This window comes from Ahaetulla prasina, chromosome 10 (genome assembly GCF_028640845.1).
Source record: "Ahaetulla prasina isolate Xishuangbanna chromosome 10, ASM2864084v1, whole genome shotgun sequence".
NCBI classification, from domain to species: Eukaryota; Metazoa; Chordata; class Lepidosauria; order Squamata; family Colubridae; genus Ahaetulla; species Ahaetulla prasina.
Window position 1 is genome coordinate 23,353,164 of NC_080548.1, and position 19,581 is coordinate 23,372,744.

At 43.7% G+C, this 19,581-nt stretch overlaps 2 protein-coding genes across 7 annotated transcripts in view; one reads left to right on the forward strand and one right to left on the reverse strand.

Annotated features, from left to right (window-relative positions):
- FCGBP (Fc gamma binding protein) overlaps positions 1-9,463 on the forward strand; it is a 58,534-nt gene extending 49,071 nt beyond the window's left edge. The window contains exons 17-20 of the mRNA XM_058195936.1: positions 509-1,101; positions 4,310-4,880; positions 7,572-7,771; positions 8,731-9,463. Of these exons, the coding sequence (XP_058051919.1) occupies positions 509-1,101; positions 4,310-4,880; positions 7,572-7,771; positions 8,731-9,171 (1,805 nt within the window). The 3' untranslated portion in view covers positions 9,172-9,463. The remainder of the gene's footprint in view (positions 1-508; positions 1,102-4,309; positions 4,881-7,571; positions 7,772-8,730) is intronic.
- Positions 9,008-19,581, reverse strand: part of LOC131204824 (IgGFc-binding protein-like) — a 44,598-nt gene continuing 34,024 nt past the window's right edge. For 5 of the 6 annotated variants that reach the window (XM_058196433.1, XM_058196431.1, XM_058196432.1 and 2 more), the window contains 4 exons: positions 18,760-19,140; positions 17,599-17,885; positions 15,611-15,646; positions 13,205-14,242 (listed from right to left, as the gene is read on the reverse strand). In XM_058196433.1, the coding sequence (XP_058052416.1) occupies positions 15,625-15,646; positions 17,599-17,885; positions 18,760-19,140 (690 nt within the window). In that variant the 3' untranslated portion in view covers positions 13,205-14,242; positions 15,611-15,624. Of the gene's footprint in view, positions 9,083-13,204; positions 14,243-15,610; positions 15,647-17,598; positions 17,886-18,759; positions 19,141-19,581 lie in introns of those variants that run through there. The other variant, XM_058196436.1, reaches the window with a different exon arrangement.

A 19,581-nucleotide genomic window follows, 5' to 3' on the forward strand; every position in this document is an offset into this window, starting at 1 on the left:
AGGCAACAGCAGCTCAAGCAAGGAGGACGACTCGGGAGCAGGGCCAAGAGATGGTTGGCCCCTCCCATAAGGCTTAAAACAGACGAGCAACGATGTTTGGGCTTTGCCGGAAAACAACATTGGTAGCTTCGTCTTCATGCATTTATTTTTGTATCGGTGACTTCGGAACTTTTGCCAAGAAAGCCTTTGGCAGTTTGCCTTATTGGACCAAGGTTTGCGATAGGACTGAGGAATTTGTGTAGGGAGAAATTTGCTTTAATTTAATTGAACTACGCTGGGAATGAAGTAATTCTCAGCTGTTTGAATAAAGTTTGTTTTTTCACTGACTTGAGTTTCCTACTACCTACTTCAGCCTGGGTCACAACAGATGAGAAGCGAAATGTCTTCAGAACAAAAAACAAGAAAGTCCAGTTGCCTCTTGGAAAAAGCACCTTTGGGTCAACAAATTATCGTTAAACAAACCATATGTGACACCCCTCCCCCTTTAATATTCAACTGTTTCTTTCAGGTTTTTCCTGCCCCCCTAATTCCCACTACGAACTCTGTGGAGATGGCTGCCCTGTGACCTGTCATGGCCTCTCAGCCCCCGATGGATGTGAGACATCCTGCAAAGAAGGCTGCTATTGCAATACTGGGTTTGTCCTGAGTGGAGATGAGTGTGTCCCAATAGGAGAATGTGGTTGTCTGTACGAGGGCAGGTATTATAAAAAGGGTGATGAATTTTACCTCAGTGCCTCTTGCCAAGACAAATGTCGTTGTGGAGAAAATGGCGCCGTAGAGTGTCGGAAGGTCTTCTGTGGGCCTCAGCAGGAATGCAGGATTGAGAACGGGAAGCAAGCTTGTCACCCTCATGGCTATGGCAAATGCAGCGTAACCGGTGGAAGCCACTACCTCACTTTGGATGGAGAGACCTTCAACTTCCTCGGGTCCTGTTCTTACACACTGGTCGAAGTCTGTGGCAAGGATCCTGAACTGGCCCATTTCTCTGTAGTGGTGGAGAACGAGAGCAATCGGGAAGGCAAAGTCGTGCCCAAGGCAGTTGTCATCACTCTCCGAGGTTATCTCATCAGACTTGTGAGAGGAATGACTTGGCAAGTTCAGGTAGGTCCTGTGTCCTACCCAGCAGTGTATTTCCTCCTGCTTATACCAAACTCTTTTGGTAGTTTTCTACCACATTTCCTACTTCTTTAAACAAACTAGCCCTGGTGGTGCAGTGGTTAGAAAGCTGTTGTCAGTGTTCTGAGTAATGCACCCATTGAAAGCAGAACTCCGAGGCAGGTAGATTCCTCTAAGAACATGTTTATTGGATATATCATATCAGCACAGCTGGTGAAAGTCAACTCTGAAAGTTCCCACGGTTTCTACCTAATTAAAAGATTAATACTTCCCCCTTTCCCAGTGTCATCAGTCACATTGTCCAATGAATATGGCTGGCAGACTCCTTTCCTCCTTCACCAGCCACCTGTTACGATGACATTGGTTCCCACAGGAAAACTTTTTATTTTGACTGTAAGCTGGGCTATCTACTCCCCTCCTCCCCTTCTATCTCAGGCTTCGTGGCAACTGTGAGGCAGGACAAGATGGCTTCAGCCAGGTTCACACCAGAGTTGACAGCAATATTGCAGGCTAACTCTGCCCATAGTCAGCAGTTTGATCCTCACCGGCTCAAGGTTGACTCAGCTTTCCATCCTTCCAAGGTCGGTAAAATGAGGATCCAGATTATTGGGGGAAATAGGCTGACTCTATAAACCTCTTAGAGAGGGCTGTAAAGCACTATGAAGCGGTATATAAGTCTAAGTGCTATTGCTAAGCTGTGAGGATGCTGTTGCACAGGTCCAGCAGGTCTGATCGCTTACACTTAGATGATGCTTCGCTTCTGACGTCAGTTCTTTCCCTGGTGTAAAGAATCAGTAATGAATCCATGAAGGTTTAATGAGAAACCTCATAAGGAACATCCACTGCTGAGATAGTCAGGCTCTCTCAAATTTGGAACCCCCTCCTAACTTCTGAAAATGTATTTATGCAGCATCGATAGCACGTACCTTATGCTTCTAGCAATTTCAATTTCCTACAGTCCCACATAGTGATACCGGTGCTAGGAGAGGATTCCCATGCTATTTATCATCAATGGATTCTGATTTTAGCTGTTCCTGTAGCCCATTCATCAGATTTCGAGACTTGTAGATTGGTAGAGTTTGTCTCCCCCTTCTGTCGTTTCCCTTTTTCTATCTAGTTGCTGTTTCACAAAGCTAGGAAGGCCCGTTGTGCTTTTTGGAATCGGAGATTTCAAGGTCATTTCTATGCTGGAGATTTATAGCATCTTCTAAAGTCACCCAACCTTAGTTGTGCCCAAATAACAGTAATGCAGACAGGTTCTATATATCACTTCAGTGATGGCTGAGTGATACTCCCAAAGACGCTGTAAATGAATAGTGCAGAAAAAGCTCAAGTTGTAGGAAAGAGTGTAAACCAGAGCTGAGTGCAAATGGCCTTTCTAAATTCTGGGAAGCATCTTGAAGACAGCAATATAAGGGAGACAGATTCTTTAAATTCCTCCAGGGTGAGATTTCCCCTTCATGAAGAAAATTGCATTGCTAGTAAAAAACAAAAAAAAACCCAAAACTTTAAATGGGAGGAGTCCTCCCATCATATCTTTCTTTGAAATTTAAATGTTGCCGGGATACCAGAGAGAGGATTGTACAGTGAAGGGCAAAAGATTCACTCATTTTTGTTGTTAGTTGCGAAGTCATGTCCAACCCATTGGGACCCCATGGACAACGTTCCTCCAGGCCTTCCTGTCCTCTACCATCCTCTGGAGTCCATTTAAACTCATGCCTACTGCTTCAGTGACTCCATCCAGCCACCTCGTTCTCTGTCGTCCTCTTCTTCTTTTGCCCTCAATCATTCTCAGCATGAGGCTCTTCTCCAGTGAGTCCTTTTTTCTCATTAGGTGGCCAAAGTATTTCAGTTTCATCTTCAGGATCTGGCCTTCTAAAGAGCAGTCAGGATTGGTCTCCTCTAGGACTAACTGGTTTGATCACCTTGCAGTCCAAGGGACTCGCAGGAATCTTTCCCAGCATTAGGCTCTTCTCCAGTGAGTCCTTCCTTCTCATTAGGTGGCCAAAGTATTTGAGTTTCATCTTCAGATCTGGCCTTCAAAAGAGCAGTCAGGATTGGTCTCCTCTAGGACTAACTGGTTTGATCACCTTGCAGTCCAAAGGACTCGCAGGAGTCTTCTCCAGCACCAGAGTTCAAAGATCTCAATTCTTTGGCACTCAGCCTTCCTTACGGTCCAACTTTCACAACCATACATTGCAACCCAGGGTTATCTCACAGCAAATACCATCCTTCACCCACTACAGTTCCAGTAAAATGCTCTTCTCCAAGAAAAAAAACACCCTAAAATTATTTCTCCTTCCTTGGACAAAATTAGAATTTGGGGTGGGGGGAGAGAAATCAGGATATTTTTCTGTGGCTGACACTAATGAAAAGACATTATTTGCTCTTTGGAGCTAATTCAGTTGTGTTTTTCTGGCCCCTGGGAACATGTGAAGGTGGGTTGTGTCCATCTATTCAAGAGAGCCAGTTTGGTGTAGTGGTTAAGGTGCCAGCCTAAAAACCAGGAGACGGTGAGTTCTAGTCCCGACTTAGGCATGAAACCTGACTGCGTGACTTTGGGCCAGTCACTCCCAGTCCAATCCATTCCACAGAGTTGTTGTCAGGGGTGGAGCTGCTGGGGGTTCGCAGGGGTTCAGGAGAACCTCTAGCTAAGATTCTGTGCAGTTCGGAGAACCCCCAAATCCTACTCCTGGCTGGCCCCACCCACCCCTCCCCTCCCAGGAGTCCCCATGTGGCCCATTTTGGATGCAGGTAAGTGCAGGACACATGCGGAGGCTCGGGGAGGGTGAAAAATGGGCTACTGGAAGTTCAGGAAGGCCCATTTCCAGCCTCCAGAGCAACTCCAGAGTCTGGGGAGGCCGTTTTTGCCCTCCAGGAGGCTCAAAGAAAGCCTCCAGAGCCCGAGGAGGGCAAAAAGTCCCCCTCCACAGTGGTGCAGGAGGCCAACTAGGCCACGCCCACCATGGCCATACCCAACTAGCAACCAGGCAGAGAACCCCTTGCTAAAATTTTTGAAACCCACCCCTGGTTGTTGTTGTGGGAACATAAGGGGAGGAAGATGTATTGTTGATGTTCACCACTTTGAGTTACTTTCGAAAGTAATAAAGGTGGAAGAAAGAAAATCTTAAAAATACTAAATCTTCATGCCAGTTAAATCTCCCATGGATTTTTTTCTCTTCTTTCTGCATAGGTGAATGAAGAAGCCTATGCCCTGCCACTCGTGATAAAGAGAAGATCAATTTTAATCCATCAAGAGGGGAAGAACGTTGTGGTCCAGACGGACTTTGGTTTCAAAGTTCTCTATGGTTCTTCTCAATTCATCCTTCTGATCATCCCTAGCGTGTATCAAGGACAGGTGTGTGGCCTGTGTGGCAACTTCAACGGGGAGAGACGAGATGAATTCCAGTTGCCTGATGGAACCAGCACCTCCAACTTGACCACGTTTGGAGCCTCCTGGAAGGTGTCAGCGGGAGGCCTCAGGTGTTCGGATGACTGCAGGAAGAACTGTCCCTCCTGCAGTGCTACTCAGATCAGGCCGTATCAGGTAGAGAGTTCTTGTGGGCTGATCAAGGCCTCCTCAGGCCCTTTTGAAGGCTGCCATCTCCTGGTGAAGCCTGAAGAGTATTTCAGTCACTGCCTGTATGAAATGTGTGCTGCTCACGGAGCCAAAGAAGCTCTTTGCCGGAGCCTGCAGGCCTACGTCGCTGTGTGTCAAGCAGCTGGAGCCATTATCAAGAGCTGGAGGACAGCCGCCTTTTGCCGTGAGTTGAGAAATGGATCTGCTTTTGCTATGCTCTGATCTAGACCTGTTTAGGAACCTTTTACTCCTTTGTTTATATCTCTCATTCCCCCATTTATCCTGAATATCTCTAGAACAGGGGTATCAAACTCAAGGCCTGGGGGTTGGATCCGGCCCGAGGCGTACTTAGATCTGGCACGCAGGGCTGCCCTGGAAACAACGGAGGACCGGCCCGTGGTGCTTCTGCCAGTGAAAACGGGCTCCCAAGCTCTGTTTTCAGCTGCCAAAGCCTCCTGCAGCCTTCTGCCAGTGAAAACGGAATTCAGAACAGCCACGCACGGCCCTCCCATGCATGACCCTCCCAAGCTCTGTTTTCGCTGGCAGAGGGTTGCAGGAAGCCATTCCAGCTGAAACAAAGATCGGGAGCCCGTTTCCACTGGCAGACTGCTTGGACCACCACAGGCGCCCCTGACACGAGTGGGGTTGAACTGGCCATGCCCACCCTGGCCCTGCCCACCCCGGCCCTTTGAGGTCAAAGACAACCCTCAATGAAATCGAGTTTGACACCCCTGCTCTAGAAGTTAGAGTGTTGCCCTCAAATTCAGGAAACTCAGGTTGAATCCCATTTCAGCCCTAAAAATGGAACCATCCCATCATCTAAACTACCTTTGGGGTCTTCAACTTACGACCATTTACTTAAGGACTGTTTGAAGTTATGACAGCGCTGAAGAAAGTAACTTATGATTATCAAAGTCAAAATCAAAGCCTTTATTGTCATTGTACATCATGTATTCAGCGAAATTGGTTTAGCCTCTATTGATGCAGTCCATGCAAGAATACAAGAGAACATGAATAATATAAAGAATAATCCTTATAGAAGTAGTTAGGGAAAAAAACTAGTCATATGATTCCATATGTACGGCAACACATATATTACTCTGGTATATGATCTTATATCATGGTATATACATATTACACACTACACTGGTCTGGTTGTAAGTAAGATTGGTCCTCATACTTACAACTGTTGCAGCATCCCCTCAGTCACATGATTAAAATTCTGATGCTTAGCACCCAGCAAGTATTTACAATGGATCTTGGGTCATGTAATTGCATTTGCAATTTTCGGGAAGGGGGTGTGTAGGGATTTCCAAAAAGGAAAGTCAATAGAGGAATCCAGATTTGCTTAATGATTGCATAATTTGCTCAACAAACATGGCAAAAAAGTCATAAAATTGAACACGACTCAGATAACAACCACATCACTTAGCAACAGAAATTCATTCTACCGCGCCAATCAGCTAAGAAGATAAAGGTAAGTAAGGCACAGGGGCAGGTGGGCAGGCCGACCTGATCATTGGAGTGAACTGGTTCTCTCGCAGCTGATCGTCAGAGCTACCGGTTCATCCGAACCGTTCCGAACCGGTAGAATCCCACCCCTGCATAAAGGCAGTCTGAAACTAATTTTGAAAAGGCGCTTCAATAGAATATGGCTTGATACAACTCTATGAACTATAAGTTTTATTTATTTATTGTTATTTATCTATTTAAACGTTTAACTAGCCACCTGCCTTGTGCCAAACTCTGGGCAGCTCACCACCACATCTACGTCCAATAAAAATATCATAAAATCCAAAATATTAAAAATTAAAATTTGGCACCGTAGCTAAAGTTTCCCGTGCACCCCACAAGAGGTTCATCTCACAAAACTCACCTTATCCCAGGTCTTGAGTGCTTTTCAAAAGAGTTTAACCTTAACATTATTTGATGGCATATAAGTGTAGAAATCAGTGAACTCCTTTTTCTTATTTGTGACTTACCTTGTCTTCTCTGCCAGATTTATTTTATCTGTGACGTGACCAGCTCAGCCAATGGCAGTCTAATTTATCTTTGCTTTTCACCTTTCTTTGATAGCACAAAGACAGCTTAGCTAACCACTATTTTAATATGCCAAAGAGCCTCCTTATCGTCTGTTCATTTAGCACAGGAGAGGTAAATCTTTTTTACTGGGGATCATATTTTCTGTGATCTATTGGCATCTCATGGTAGATGGAGATGTAGCAAGTCTATGGTGTCATAATCAAGCTCAACTTCTGGTGACTATATAGACAACAATTATCATTTTCTTCCGAGACATTCCAGTATGGACATCCTCAGAGGTGGCATTCAGCTGGTTCAGACCAGTTTGCCCAAACCAGTAGTGGAAATCACAGGTGGGCTTGCCACCCGCCCCGGCTCTATGCCATCCTATTTAGGCACTTTTTTGAGGTCGGGCGCATGTGCGGAAGGCACTTACAAGAGCAAAGTGCATGCACAGAAGCATGTGTGGAAGGCAGGCGCGCATGCGAACTTGGTGCCCGGGCGCACGAAGCGAGTGTGCGTGCACGCGGCGAACTGGTAGTAACAATGTGAAACTCAGCGTTGGACATCCTATATTATTATTACTGACACCCTCTTCTTTCTTCTAAGAGTTGATTACATGAAAAGGACAAAAGCATCTCTTACTAAAGATAGAACCTGATCTCCTGCGGAGAGTTTTGAAATTAGGCTTAGGATCTCATTAAGTTAGCCAATTTGGCCACATTAGATAATGGCAATGTAGATGTTCATCCCCTTATTACACGTGCAATTAAACTATCTCTTTCCTCAAAGCATGAAAATCATGGACACTTTATATTGAAGTTCTCTAATTCTACTTTCCTTCTTTCCTCAGCTTTAACTTGCCCACTTAACAGCCACTACGAGCTGTGTACCAATTCCTGTGATTTTACCTGTGCTGGTCTATCTTCTCCTATCCGATGTACTGAGAAATGCTTTGAAGGCTGCCAATGCAATGATGGCTATGTTTCTGATGGGGAAAAGTGCATATCCCTGGACAACTGTGGCTGTGTACATAATGGGCGATACCTGAAGGTTGGTACCAGAACTGTTCTTAGCTGTTTCATGAAAGTGAAGAGCTATAGTATATATAGGGAGGCAGGGAATGTTGTGGGTCCCATCCCTTAGGGTAGGGGTCTCCAACCTTGGCAACTTTAAGCCTGGAGCACTTCAACTCCCAGAATTCCCTAGCTGGAAAAGCTGGTGCAGGTGACCAACTAGACTAGTGTAGTCAAACTGGTCCCTACCGCCCACTAGTGGGCGTTTCAGCTTTCATGGTGGGCAGTAGGGGTTTTGTCCGATACTGAAGCACTTTCCTTTTTTTAAAATTTAATTGACTTTAAAAAAAAATTCATAGCATTATTTAAAAAAACATTTCATTAGGTTTTCATAAAATTCCCTGTGACAATTTAAATTTCTGAAAATATACTCTTTGTATCGCCCGCGCATAAGTTTAGTTCACGTTACGTAAGTGAAACTAAATGGCGCTATAGTGCGACCGCAAACAAAAGAGCCTCGTCCCAGAATAGCTTGCGCATCTCCCCCCACACCACCCAGCTGTAACAGACAAGCAGAGCTGGTAGCCGATGCCCCCCTCCCAACTCAATCCGCGAGAGGCATGTACAGACGATGATACACGGCATGCACAAACGACAATACACGGCGTATTACTGTGGAACTGTAATTTTCTACTGCGGTTAGAAAATTTTACTACTAATAGAGATACAAAAGTGGGTGGTAGGTATAAAAAGGTGGACTACCCCTGGACTAGACCACGCCCATCATGGCCACACTCACTCAGCAACGGGGCAGCTAACCTATTGCTGTAAAGGTTCAGAAGCCCACCCCTGATTTTAAGGGTGTAAGATTAAAATGTCCGCTTTTCCGATGTTAGGTGAAATCTCCATGTTCATCTGACAGAGGTTTTAAAATAATCCTTTCTAGGACATTGATATTTATGAATTTTTTTTTTGTTTGGCCCCGTTCTGCCTTAGGCTGAAGAAAGCATTCTCTCCAGGGGTTGTTCGGAAACATGCACCTGCCATGCCTCAGGCCAGCTCGCCTGCAATAAAACCAGCTGTCCCCAAGGGAAGGTTTGCACCCTTCAAAATGGCCGACATGGTTGCTTCAAGCAGGAAGCGGAATGCCACCTCAGCTTAGAAGCAGAACTGACCACCTTTGACGGGGTCTCTGGGACAATACTTTATGACGGTGCCTATGTGATGGCCTCTCTCTGTGACGAAGCAGCCCAGATGTGGTTTCGGCTGGTGGTGGATTTCAGGGGCTGCAATGGTAAAATGAGCTCAGTTTCTGCCATCTACGTCTTCTTCCAAGAGGCTGTTCTTGCTGTCAATCAAGACAAGGAAGTTTGGGTAAGAAAGGTTGAGTTGGTGATTCTTGGTGCTGTAAACAAAGGAAACTTTTGGTGGAGTTAAACACTTTATTGCAGTGTTTCTCTACCATGGCAGCTTTAAGGTATGTGGACTTCTGGGAGTTGAAGTCCACATATCTTAAGGCTGCCATGGTTGAGAAACAATGCCTAACTGAATTTGGATTTCGTCCCAATGTGTGCACGTTAGCCTATTACAGGTAGTGCTCAACTTACAACAACTTGTTTAGCGACCGTTCAAAGTTACAACGGCACTGAAAAAAGTGACTTACAACCGCTAACCATACTTACAACCATTGCAATATCCCCACAGTCATGTGATCAAAATCCAGATACTTGGCAATCGGCGATAGTTACAGGGTCACGTGATCACCATTCTCGACCTTCACAGCCAGCTACCTCCAGGCAAAATCAATGTGGGTAGCCGGATTTGCTTAACAACCACATGATTCACTTAACAACCAAAAGCAGAAAAAGGGTCATAGAGAGAATCATCAGGCACGTCGCTTAATAACCACTTTGCTTCGTGGAATGGAAATTCTGCTCCAACTGTGGTCATAAGTCGAGGACTACCAGTATTTATTTCATTTCTTTAAATTGTTTACATGGCCACCCATCTCACCACAGTGACTCCAAGTGGGGTAGAAAGATTAAAACCCAACAATTAAAAGAGTATTCCGTGGGATGTTTGGTAAATAATACTTTCCAATCATTATGTCTACCTGAAGAAAAGAACAATCTTACTTCAAAAACAAGTACTTTCTACTGTCTCGCTATTTTTGCTGCTCAGGGAAAGTCTTACCCTGGAGGAGGGGTCTCCAATTTTGGGCACTTTAAGACTTGTGGACTTCAACTCCCAGAATTCCTCAGCCAGCTTTGCTGGCTGAGGAACTCTGGGAGTTGAAGTCCACAAGTCTTAAAGTGCCCAAGGCTGGAGACCCCTACCCTAGAGAAAGCGCTAGAGACTTTGCCTTGTTGTGAAGAAAGTTAATTATCCACTCAATTTTTGCCCGTAAATTTGATGGAAAATTCTGGAAGGTCTGATTGTGCCCAGTTCTAGTTTGGGTTTCTCCCCCCCACACCCTCATTTTTTGTTTTTTGTTTTGTTTTTGAGGGGAGGAATTTTGAAGGCGTGCTTTATTTTAAAAACTGTATTGTGTTTATTTGTGGACTCACAAATCATTCCTGTGTTATTTTCTGTCACAAAACAGCATTCATAATCAGAGGGGTTCTGAAGGTGACCGAAAGGGAATCTGTGGGATCATAATCACCCCATCCCTGAGTTGAAAAACTTCCTTTAAATTTTCCACTAAATATTAACAGAAATGGTATAAAGACCAAGTGTGAATTCGGTGTGTTGGCTAACGGGTGTTAACAAAAAAAGAAAAAAAGAAAAAAAGAATTAAACCTTCTGTATTTTCAGATAGAAATTTGTACAGGGAAGCCGTTTTTAATTTCATACAATTAATGTTTTCCTTTCCACATTTTTACCTCTAAAACAAACACGAGGGTAATTCTGGCTAATTTTGCTATCACCCGCTCTGATTAGACCATTTCCCCCAGTTTTGAACTCTGACCCTCCTTTGAAGATGTGGCATTTCGATAAACTTAACATGTCCCACCATCACTTTCTCTTCAGGTGAATGGACAACAGGTCAAACTTCCAGCGTCCCTTTTTAAAACGGTGTCAGTAAGCATCGCTGAAGATGTTGTCACAATTAGACATGGGGCAGCTCTTCAGGTTCTCTTTGACCTCAAAGGAGAAGTGTCTGTCAAGGTCAAAGACAGCCTGGCAGGAAAGCTGTGCGGATCCTGCAGAAACTTCAATGGTGACCTCTCTGATGACCTCACGCTACCCAATGGACAAGTTGTAGGAGACATTTCTGAGGTGATTGATGCCTGGAGGGCCAGAGACTTCATCCACTGGTAAGTTAATGCTTTAGTCATTTATTCTCTGATTTAGGAGCACACAGCTGGAGTGGTGATTGTTTTTTTTCTTCTCCTTGTCCAGAACTGTGTTCCCAGTGGGACAATCTGTTAAGAATGTATGCTATCAGAGCGAAAAACAGAGGCTGGCGTGGGCAAAGTGAAATATGAATAGAGAAAACTATTTGTCTCGCTTTGGGCCAATCTTTTTCTCTTTTTTTTTTCCTCCTGCTCTCCCCATCCAGTAGCTGTCAGATTCTTCCTGCAAAAGACCAGGAGCTAGAGATAGGAAATAAGAGATAGAAGATAGAGAAAGGAGATAGGAGAGAGAGAGAGAGAGAGAGAGAGAGAGAGAGAGGAATGAGAGAGAGAGGGAGAGGGAGAGGAATGAGAGAGAGAGATGAGAGAGAGAGAGATGAGAGAAAGATGAGAGAGATGAGACAGATGAGAGGAAGATGAGAGAGAGATGAGAGAGAGATGAGACAGAGAGAGAGATGAGAGAGAAATGATAAAGATGAGAAATAATAGAGATGATAGAGATAGCAATGGAGACAGATAGATAGGGATAGAGATGATAGAGATAGCAATGGGGAGAGAGAGATAGGGATAGAGAAGATAGAAATAGCAATGGAGATAGGGATAGACAGGGATAGAGATGATTGATAAATAGACATGGAGACAGAGATGCTAGAGATAGAGGCAGAGATGCTAGAGATAGAGATCTATTTGCAAAGGCTTTCGAAACTTAGCTGAAAGGGAGGCAGTTTTCCTATCCAATTTACTTGCAGCGGTAGACCAATCTTTTCAATTAGAAATAGCCAGAAGGCAGCCTGTCACCCCAGAAATCCACAAAGAGCCTACAACAATGCTAAAAAACGTAAAGCAATGAGTCTAATTGTAATGAGCTCTCCAATAACCCAGGAGCATATGTAATATGGCATAGGAAATGAGATACCGCAGATTCAAATGCATTATAGTGTAAGTTTCTGGGCCCAAAGCAAATGGTGTTTAAATAAGCTTGAAACGGCCTTAAATTCAAAGTGCCGAACTGCATATAGGAGGCATGGAATTATTTTTTTCTTTTGATGGCATTGCAACAGCCATCCATGGTTAAAATCAATATGGTTCGATATAATACTCAATGAGTCTAAGTCTGGCAATCTCCATATTTTTCAAAACCTCCATTAAATACTGTTCCACCCTTGATCTTCTTGATCTGGTTTCCTGATTTTTCTATAATGTTGCTCTTAGATCTGCAAAAAAACAAAACAAAACAAAAACGTGGGTGCTTTCCTTTTAAAATTCAGGATGTAAGGTGCTAACTGACGCCAAGGTGGCCTCAGCACCATTGTCCCAAGGAAAGTGGATTTCCAGTGGCTTTTGTCTTGTTTTAAGAACACATAGCCTGGTATGTTTTTATTCAGGTTGGCTGTGTAAGCTGTTTTGGCTGCTTAGATGCTTTAACTGGGTTCTTACCAATATTAACCCTGTTGAACATCACTTATAGGGAGAAAGCAACTGGGGCTACGGAGTCTATAATAATCCAACTTATTTTTTCTTTCTTTTTTCTAGCAAGCAATAATTGAAAAGGTCGATCCAGTCCATCAACCTCCACGAGTGACCATGGCTCACTGCTGCTCTGCCCTTAAAGATGCTTTATCTGCAAGGCTGCTGATTATGATTTTTTAAAAAAATTAAGGCACAATAAAGAGATAAATTGTGCTTTCTAATTATAAAGGTCTAAAAATTGAAATAAAGTATTTCCTCTGGACCAGAATTTTGATACCACACAGCTCAATAATGAATAGCTGATAGCAAAGGAGTCATTAAAAGAATTCAGAATTGCTGCTTTGGAAACAACTGATGAAATAAAATTTAAGCTGTGTAAGTGGTTCAATTTTTGTGAAGATTTTTCTTCCTGAAGCTTATTTGTATGCATTGTTTTGATTTTTTTTGTGTGTTCTTCCATCCACTCCCACATAAACCTTTGTGCCAATTTTCGGGAAGAAATCAATATGGCTGCTAACTTACTATAATTTCTCCTTCACAATTCATGACTTTTAAATGTTACATAGGAATGGTGGTTTGGAAATGAAAGCTTTTCCTCATAGTAACTGCTCAGATTTTTCCCCCCGCAAACCATGATCAATGGATCAAGCACACAAATTGTTTTATTTCCATTTGTATGGCGTGGGGTGGATAGGGATTTTTGTTACCCTACCATTTTTGATAGTCCAGAGGAGGCAGGATACTCACTGGATATTGTTCTTTATATTCTGTTATTGGTCTGCTGAAATTTGGGCTCTGATCACTTTTGCTGTTCCTTACAGACTCTCTCTGTTCCTGTTGCATTTAAACTGCTTTTATGAAAGATTGGGAAGGGTAAAGTGCCCTAATCCAGAGATGAACATCCGATAAACATTGGGTGTGCTATTTGACACGTCCTACTGCGTGTAAATACGTATCTGACACGGAGAACACCTTCTAAAGGCATTCCACCTACATAATGAATAGAGAAGACTGCGCCAAGATTGAATTGATGGTGTTGGTGCTTTCCAAAATATATGTGTGTGTGTGTAAGAAAGAGGGGGGGAGAAGGAGAGAAACACACAGAGAGGGAAACAGAGAAAGAGAGAGAAACAGAGAGAGGGAGAGGAACAGAGAGAGGGAGAGAGAGAGAGAGAGGGAGGGAGGGAGAGAGAGAAACAGAGAGAAAAACAGAGACACACAGAGAGAGAGAGACAGACAGAGACAGAGACAGAGACAGACATAGAGATAAAGAGACAAGAGACAGAAGCAGAAGCAGAAAGGAGGAGATCAAATATTGGTGAATAAAGGCATTGGATCTGATTCTGGGTATTATTCACCCCACTGTAGGAATGTCATTACATGGTAAAAAGATGCCTAGCGTTCTCTTGCTATAAATATTTCTATGTCCGTCCGCAACGTTCTCTGCACAAAAGCACATAACTCTGATAGTAAAGTTGGTGGCAAGGGACTTTGGTCACAGTTTCAGGATGAGTCAGTAAGTGGCAGTGGAACAGGGTAGTAGACACTTTCTGAGTAATGTGGAGGAAGTAAATATTGTTCTGTCATGCTCCGCTGAGATTCCTTCCTAGTAAGTGACATCTGAAGAGGCCTAGTGGCAAGGGGGGGATCACAGCTGGTCTGTCCTTCGAACAGGAAGCAATCTATGGGAAAGAAAGAGGATTTAATGCTACAAAACTGTGGCTGGCTCCCACACAGTCTGATCGAACCGAGAATGCTGTGCTGATGGAAAAAAAAAATAGGCGTGCACCAAGCACCAGGCTAAGGCAACGGTGGGGTTCAAATAATTTAACAATCGGTTCTCTGCCCTAATGACCGGCTGGGTGGGCGTGGCCATGGTGGGCGTGGCCAGGGGGTGTGGCAGGCAGCACTCGGCCTCCTGCACCCCCCGGGAGCAAAAATGGGCCATGGGGGGCACGCCACCCCCTGCATCCCATTTTGGTCCTAGTAGGCCTCCCTGCACCCTCCTAGGAGCAAAATGGGCTGGGGAGGGGGCGTGTGGCACCCCCCCACCCCGTTTTTGGGCTAGTAGGCCTCTTTGCACTTACCTGGAAGCCAAAACGGGGCATGTGGGGACTCCTGGAAGGGGAGGGCTAGGTGGGAAGTGGAGGGGCGGAGCCAGTCAGCAATTTAACAACCGGTTTGCCCGAACCAGCCACAACTGGCTGAATCCCACCACTGGGCTAAGGGTTTTATGCGAACACTACCCCTATAATACAAGAAAGAAGAGGATTCTGGGGAACGTTGTATTTGCCTGAGTTTTCTCCCACCACGTTTAGAAAGATTAAACTACTGTCCAATGAAATCACATTATGGATGAATGCGTATTCCTCAGCAGTGGATATGGAACTGGGCATACAGTAACGCAGTTGTTCACTTTGAACCATCGGTGTTACTTCCATCCCAGATACAACGTAATCCCCTCTTCTCCTTTAAATATTGCATATGTGTGTGGAGATACTTCACACAAATACGTTCAGAAGTACTTAAGAAAATGGGTTTGCATAAATATATGAGCGATATCAAAGGATTTATAGCATGTGTATTAATTTATAATGCTTGCTTGCTAAAAGCAATAACTTCGCACATTTTGGCTTCTGAATATGCCAGTGGGGTACCAGATGCGGAGTTCCCACTGACATTCACAAAGCAATTGGCCCTGTTGAAGATAAAGCTTATGATAAAAGGGTCTTGTAGTTCTTACAGTAGACAGACAGATGCTTATGGGAAGTCTACAGGCCATTAAGATGATAGCACTGCTTATTATATGCTACCATTTCATATGGGGATTCTATTCTTGACTACCAGACTTAATAATTGATTGCATATTAATATATCAAACACCAAATGTATTCTCCTGGGTATCTCCTGCTACCCATTCCATCATCTTTTGTTTGAAGAAGACTTAAGGAGGAAAAATCAAGCCCAAAGACTGATGATTCAGATACTATATCACTGTAATTCAGATTATATCCATGATGAAGCAATTTCTAATTTGGAGAATCACTTACCATTCAAAACAGCGTCAGTTCTCTTGGGAATAGTAACTGTGGAAAGAAGCAGAAGACAAAGTTATGGTGCAGTGGTTAGAATGCAGAATTGCAGGCTAATTCTGCCCATAGCCAGGAGTTCGATTCAGACAAGCTCAAGGTTGACTCAGCCTTCCCTCCTTCCAAGGTCGGTAAAATGAGGACCCAGATTGTTGCTGGTTCTGTAAACTGCTTAGAGAGTGCTGTAAAGCTCTATGAAGTGGCATATAAGTCTAAGTGCTAGTGCTAATGAAGAAAAGGACCAGGGGAGACATGATAGCATTTGAAGGACTGCCACAGATAGAAGGGGTGGGGGTCAATCTATTTTCCAAAGCACCTGAAGTCCAGACAAGGAATAATGGATAGAAACTGATCAAGGAGAGATTCAACCTAGAAATAAAGAGAAATTTTCTGACAGTGAGAACACTCAACCAATGGAACAGAAGTTGCCTTCGGAAGTTGTGGCACCTTCATCACTGGAGGCTTTCAAGAAGAGATTGGACTGCCATTTGTCAGAAATGGCATAGGGTCTCCTGCTTGAGAGGGGGTTGGACTAGATCACCTACAAGGTCCCTTCCAACTCTGTTACTCCGTTCTGTTTTGTTTTGTTCTGCTATTGCTATATAGAGCTAACTTCAAGGAGTTCTTGGAAATGTCTTTTCACCAGTTCATTATGAAGGTTCAATCTGAGCCTGCATATTTCCTATTTTGGAAGACAATTTACAGGAATAGAAATTCTTCACTGCTGTTTAATCTTTGCAGGAAGTGATCAACAGTGGGTTTAGGTGAAACAAAACCACAAGTGCTTCTTGACTTATGACCAGTTGCTTAGGGACCGTTCCACATTAGGGTGGATCTTCCCAGGACTACTTACAACCTGGATTTGAAATTCTGACAACTGAGGAACCCCCCTGCAGTCACATAGATAATAAAATTCTTTATTGGCCAAGTGTGATCGGACACACAAGGAATTTATCTTTGGTGCATATGCTCTCAGTGTACATAAAAAGAAAAGATACATTCATCAAGAATCATAAGGTACAACACTTAATGATAGTCATAGGGTACAAATAAACAATTGAATCATACTAGAAAACAATCAATATAAACTGTAAGGATACAGCAACAAGTTACAGTCATAAGTGGGAGGAGATGGATGATAGGAATGATGAGAAGATTAATAGTAATAGTAATGCAGCCTTAGTGAATTGTTTGACAGTGTTGAGGGAATTATTTGTTTAGCAGAGTGATGGCGTTGGGGAAAAAACTGCCCTTGTCTAGTTGTTCTGGTGTGCAGTACCCTATAGTGTCATTTTGAGGGTAGGAGTTGAAATAATTTATGTCCAGGATGTGAGAGGTCTGTAAATATTTTCACAGTCCTCTTTTAGACTCATGCAGTATACAGGTCCTCAATGGAAGGCAGGTTGGTAGCAATTGCTTTTTCTGCAGTTCTAATTATCCTCTGAAGTCTGTGTCTGTCTTGTTGGGTTGCAGAACCAAACCAGACAGTTATAGAGGTGCAGATGACAGACTCCACAATTCCTCTGTCAAAGGAATTGGAAAATGATCATGTTTTGGCCCTCAGCGAGTGGCCTATGAGGAAGATTCCAGTCTCAAGTTCTGATTTGCTTGGGTTCGTTAGTCAGAACCTTGACATATGGCTATTAGCAGTGCCCCACGGTCACATGACGGCAATTTGACATTTTCTTGTGATATTTCTAGCAAAAAAAAATGCCCATTGCAGACAATAGAGTTGCTTAATGACCACCGGGTTTGCTTTACAACCGCTGCTAAAAGATTGTTATGTTCGATACCATCTCATGGTGACCCAATTAGCAACCAGCATAACTTATGACCGTAATTGTGGGCACAATTACGGTCATTAGTTGAAGGCTACCCTGATGATATAGTTTCTCCAATAAAGCCCAGATATTTTAAAGCTGTCACAAGCTGCAAATAGCATTACTTACCATCCTAAGAAATCTCTGGCTTTCCAAGCATCAACAACCTCAGCGATGTTATCTGCCATCTGATTGTTAGGCAGCTTTAAGTCATCCGAAGCTTCGTCGTTAAAGTTCCCACAAGGGGCACATAACCTCCCTGCCAAGTTGCTGGTGACCTTCACGGTTATTTTGCCATTGGGACTGTAGAGAACTTGTAGCTGGGAGTTTTGACTGATGACGATGCTATCCTGAGTTTCAGTGATCGAGATGGCAGAAGAGATGTTATGGGGCAGCTGGACCAAGAGTCCATTGACCTGAAAGGAAAGCAATGGAGACATGGAACAATGAAGACTCTTGGGCTCCAGACTCTGCGGTTGTGGGTTTATCACGGACTTAAGTACGGGTAGTCCTCAACCTATGGCCACAATTGGGACCAGAGTTTAGTTGCTAAGCAAGGTGGTTGTTGGGTGCTGCACCCAATTTTACCAGCTTTTTTGCAATGGTTTTTCAGCAAATCACTGAAGTTCTTAAGTGAATCATGAAGGCATTAAGCCAATCTACAGTAGTGGCCAAAATTGTGGGAACCTTTTGGGAAAAGTGTATTTTTGAGGTTTGATGGCTAATAACACCACTTTTTTCCCCCCAAGATAATCATATTCCACTGCTGGAATGGCCTGGGAATAGTCCAGACCTTACCCAATTTAAAATCTATGGAACCGACCAGAGAAACTTGTTTGTCAGAAGCAACCCAGCAATAAAACCCAGCTAACAGAAGCAATCATGCAATCTTGGTTTCACATTATAACATCTGCTGAACTCAAAGACTTGGTTCACTCCAGGGGAAGACAGTTGTAAGGCTGTAACTCATGCTAAAGATTACCCAAGTATTAACTGACAGGGTGATTATTTTTGTATATCTCATTTCACTTTTCTTCTTTATAACTGCTATTCTAATAGCAAATCCTTCATAAAAGTTATTGTATTACATTCTTGATTAAATTATCTTTCCATTGATATATAATTTTATGGTAATACTCCCTCCCTAAAAAGTGGTGCTATTAGCTAGTTTTAGAAAATACGCTTTTCCCAAAAGGTTTCCACAATTTTCCCCATTGATTTTGCTCACGGAGAACCAGGCGGGAAAGATGCAAATGGAGATGACGTGACCCACGGTGGGCAACAGCTTACCCAAGTCTCCTTGAAGTTAGTCACCGTGATGAATGCTTCCCGGAAGAAGACGTAGATGGCGGTAGCAGCAGGCACCATGTGATCGTTGCAATCATTGATATCCGCCACCACTTTAAACCAGGTGGGCGAGTCCTCATCGCAATAGGACGTCAGCTTGTAAACACCGCTGGTGCTAAGCTTCCCTTGGACTCCATCAAAGGAGCTGAACCACGTTTCTGGGCTGAGAGTACAGCGGCCTTCCTGCCTTACGCAGCCGTACCTTTTGGCTGTGAGCATACAGGTCTCTCCCACAGCACAGCGGTTCTTGGCCCGGATGAGCTGGTTAGATGGGTGGCAAGCGTTCTTCTCGGAGCAGTCGTTGGAGAGGAGAGTCTCCCCTGCCTGGAGAGCAATTGCACACACACACACACATAGAGACACACACACACACACAAAATCCTCTGGTGAAAAATGACTCTATATCTACCAAGGAAACCATGCATGCAACAGAATAAACAAAGCCAAATAAATGGCAATATTATAAAGAAACACACTTCTTTACAAAACAGGGCTAACGGTAGCAATTTCACTCCAAATGCTTATACATTCTGGGGCAAGGCCATTTGCTTTTTGCACAGAATGGGTGCCAAACTGGATATGCATCAGCTGCTCCCATTCATCAGATCAAAGCCAAGGAAACAGAGTACAGAGTACATTGCTCTGAATGGTGGTTCCTGCTTTCATCAGGTGAACCCACGGAACAGAAGCCATGGGGTTAATTCCATCACTAGTTATTCCCCTGTTAGTCGGAGTAACAACCTGAAAAAATTATGTGCACTAGCA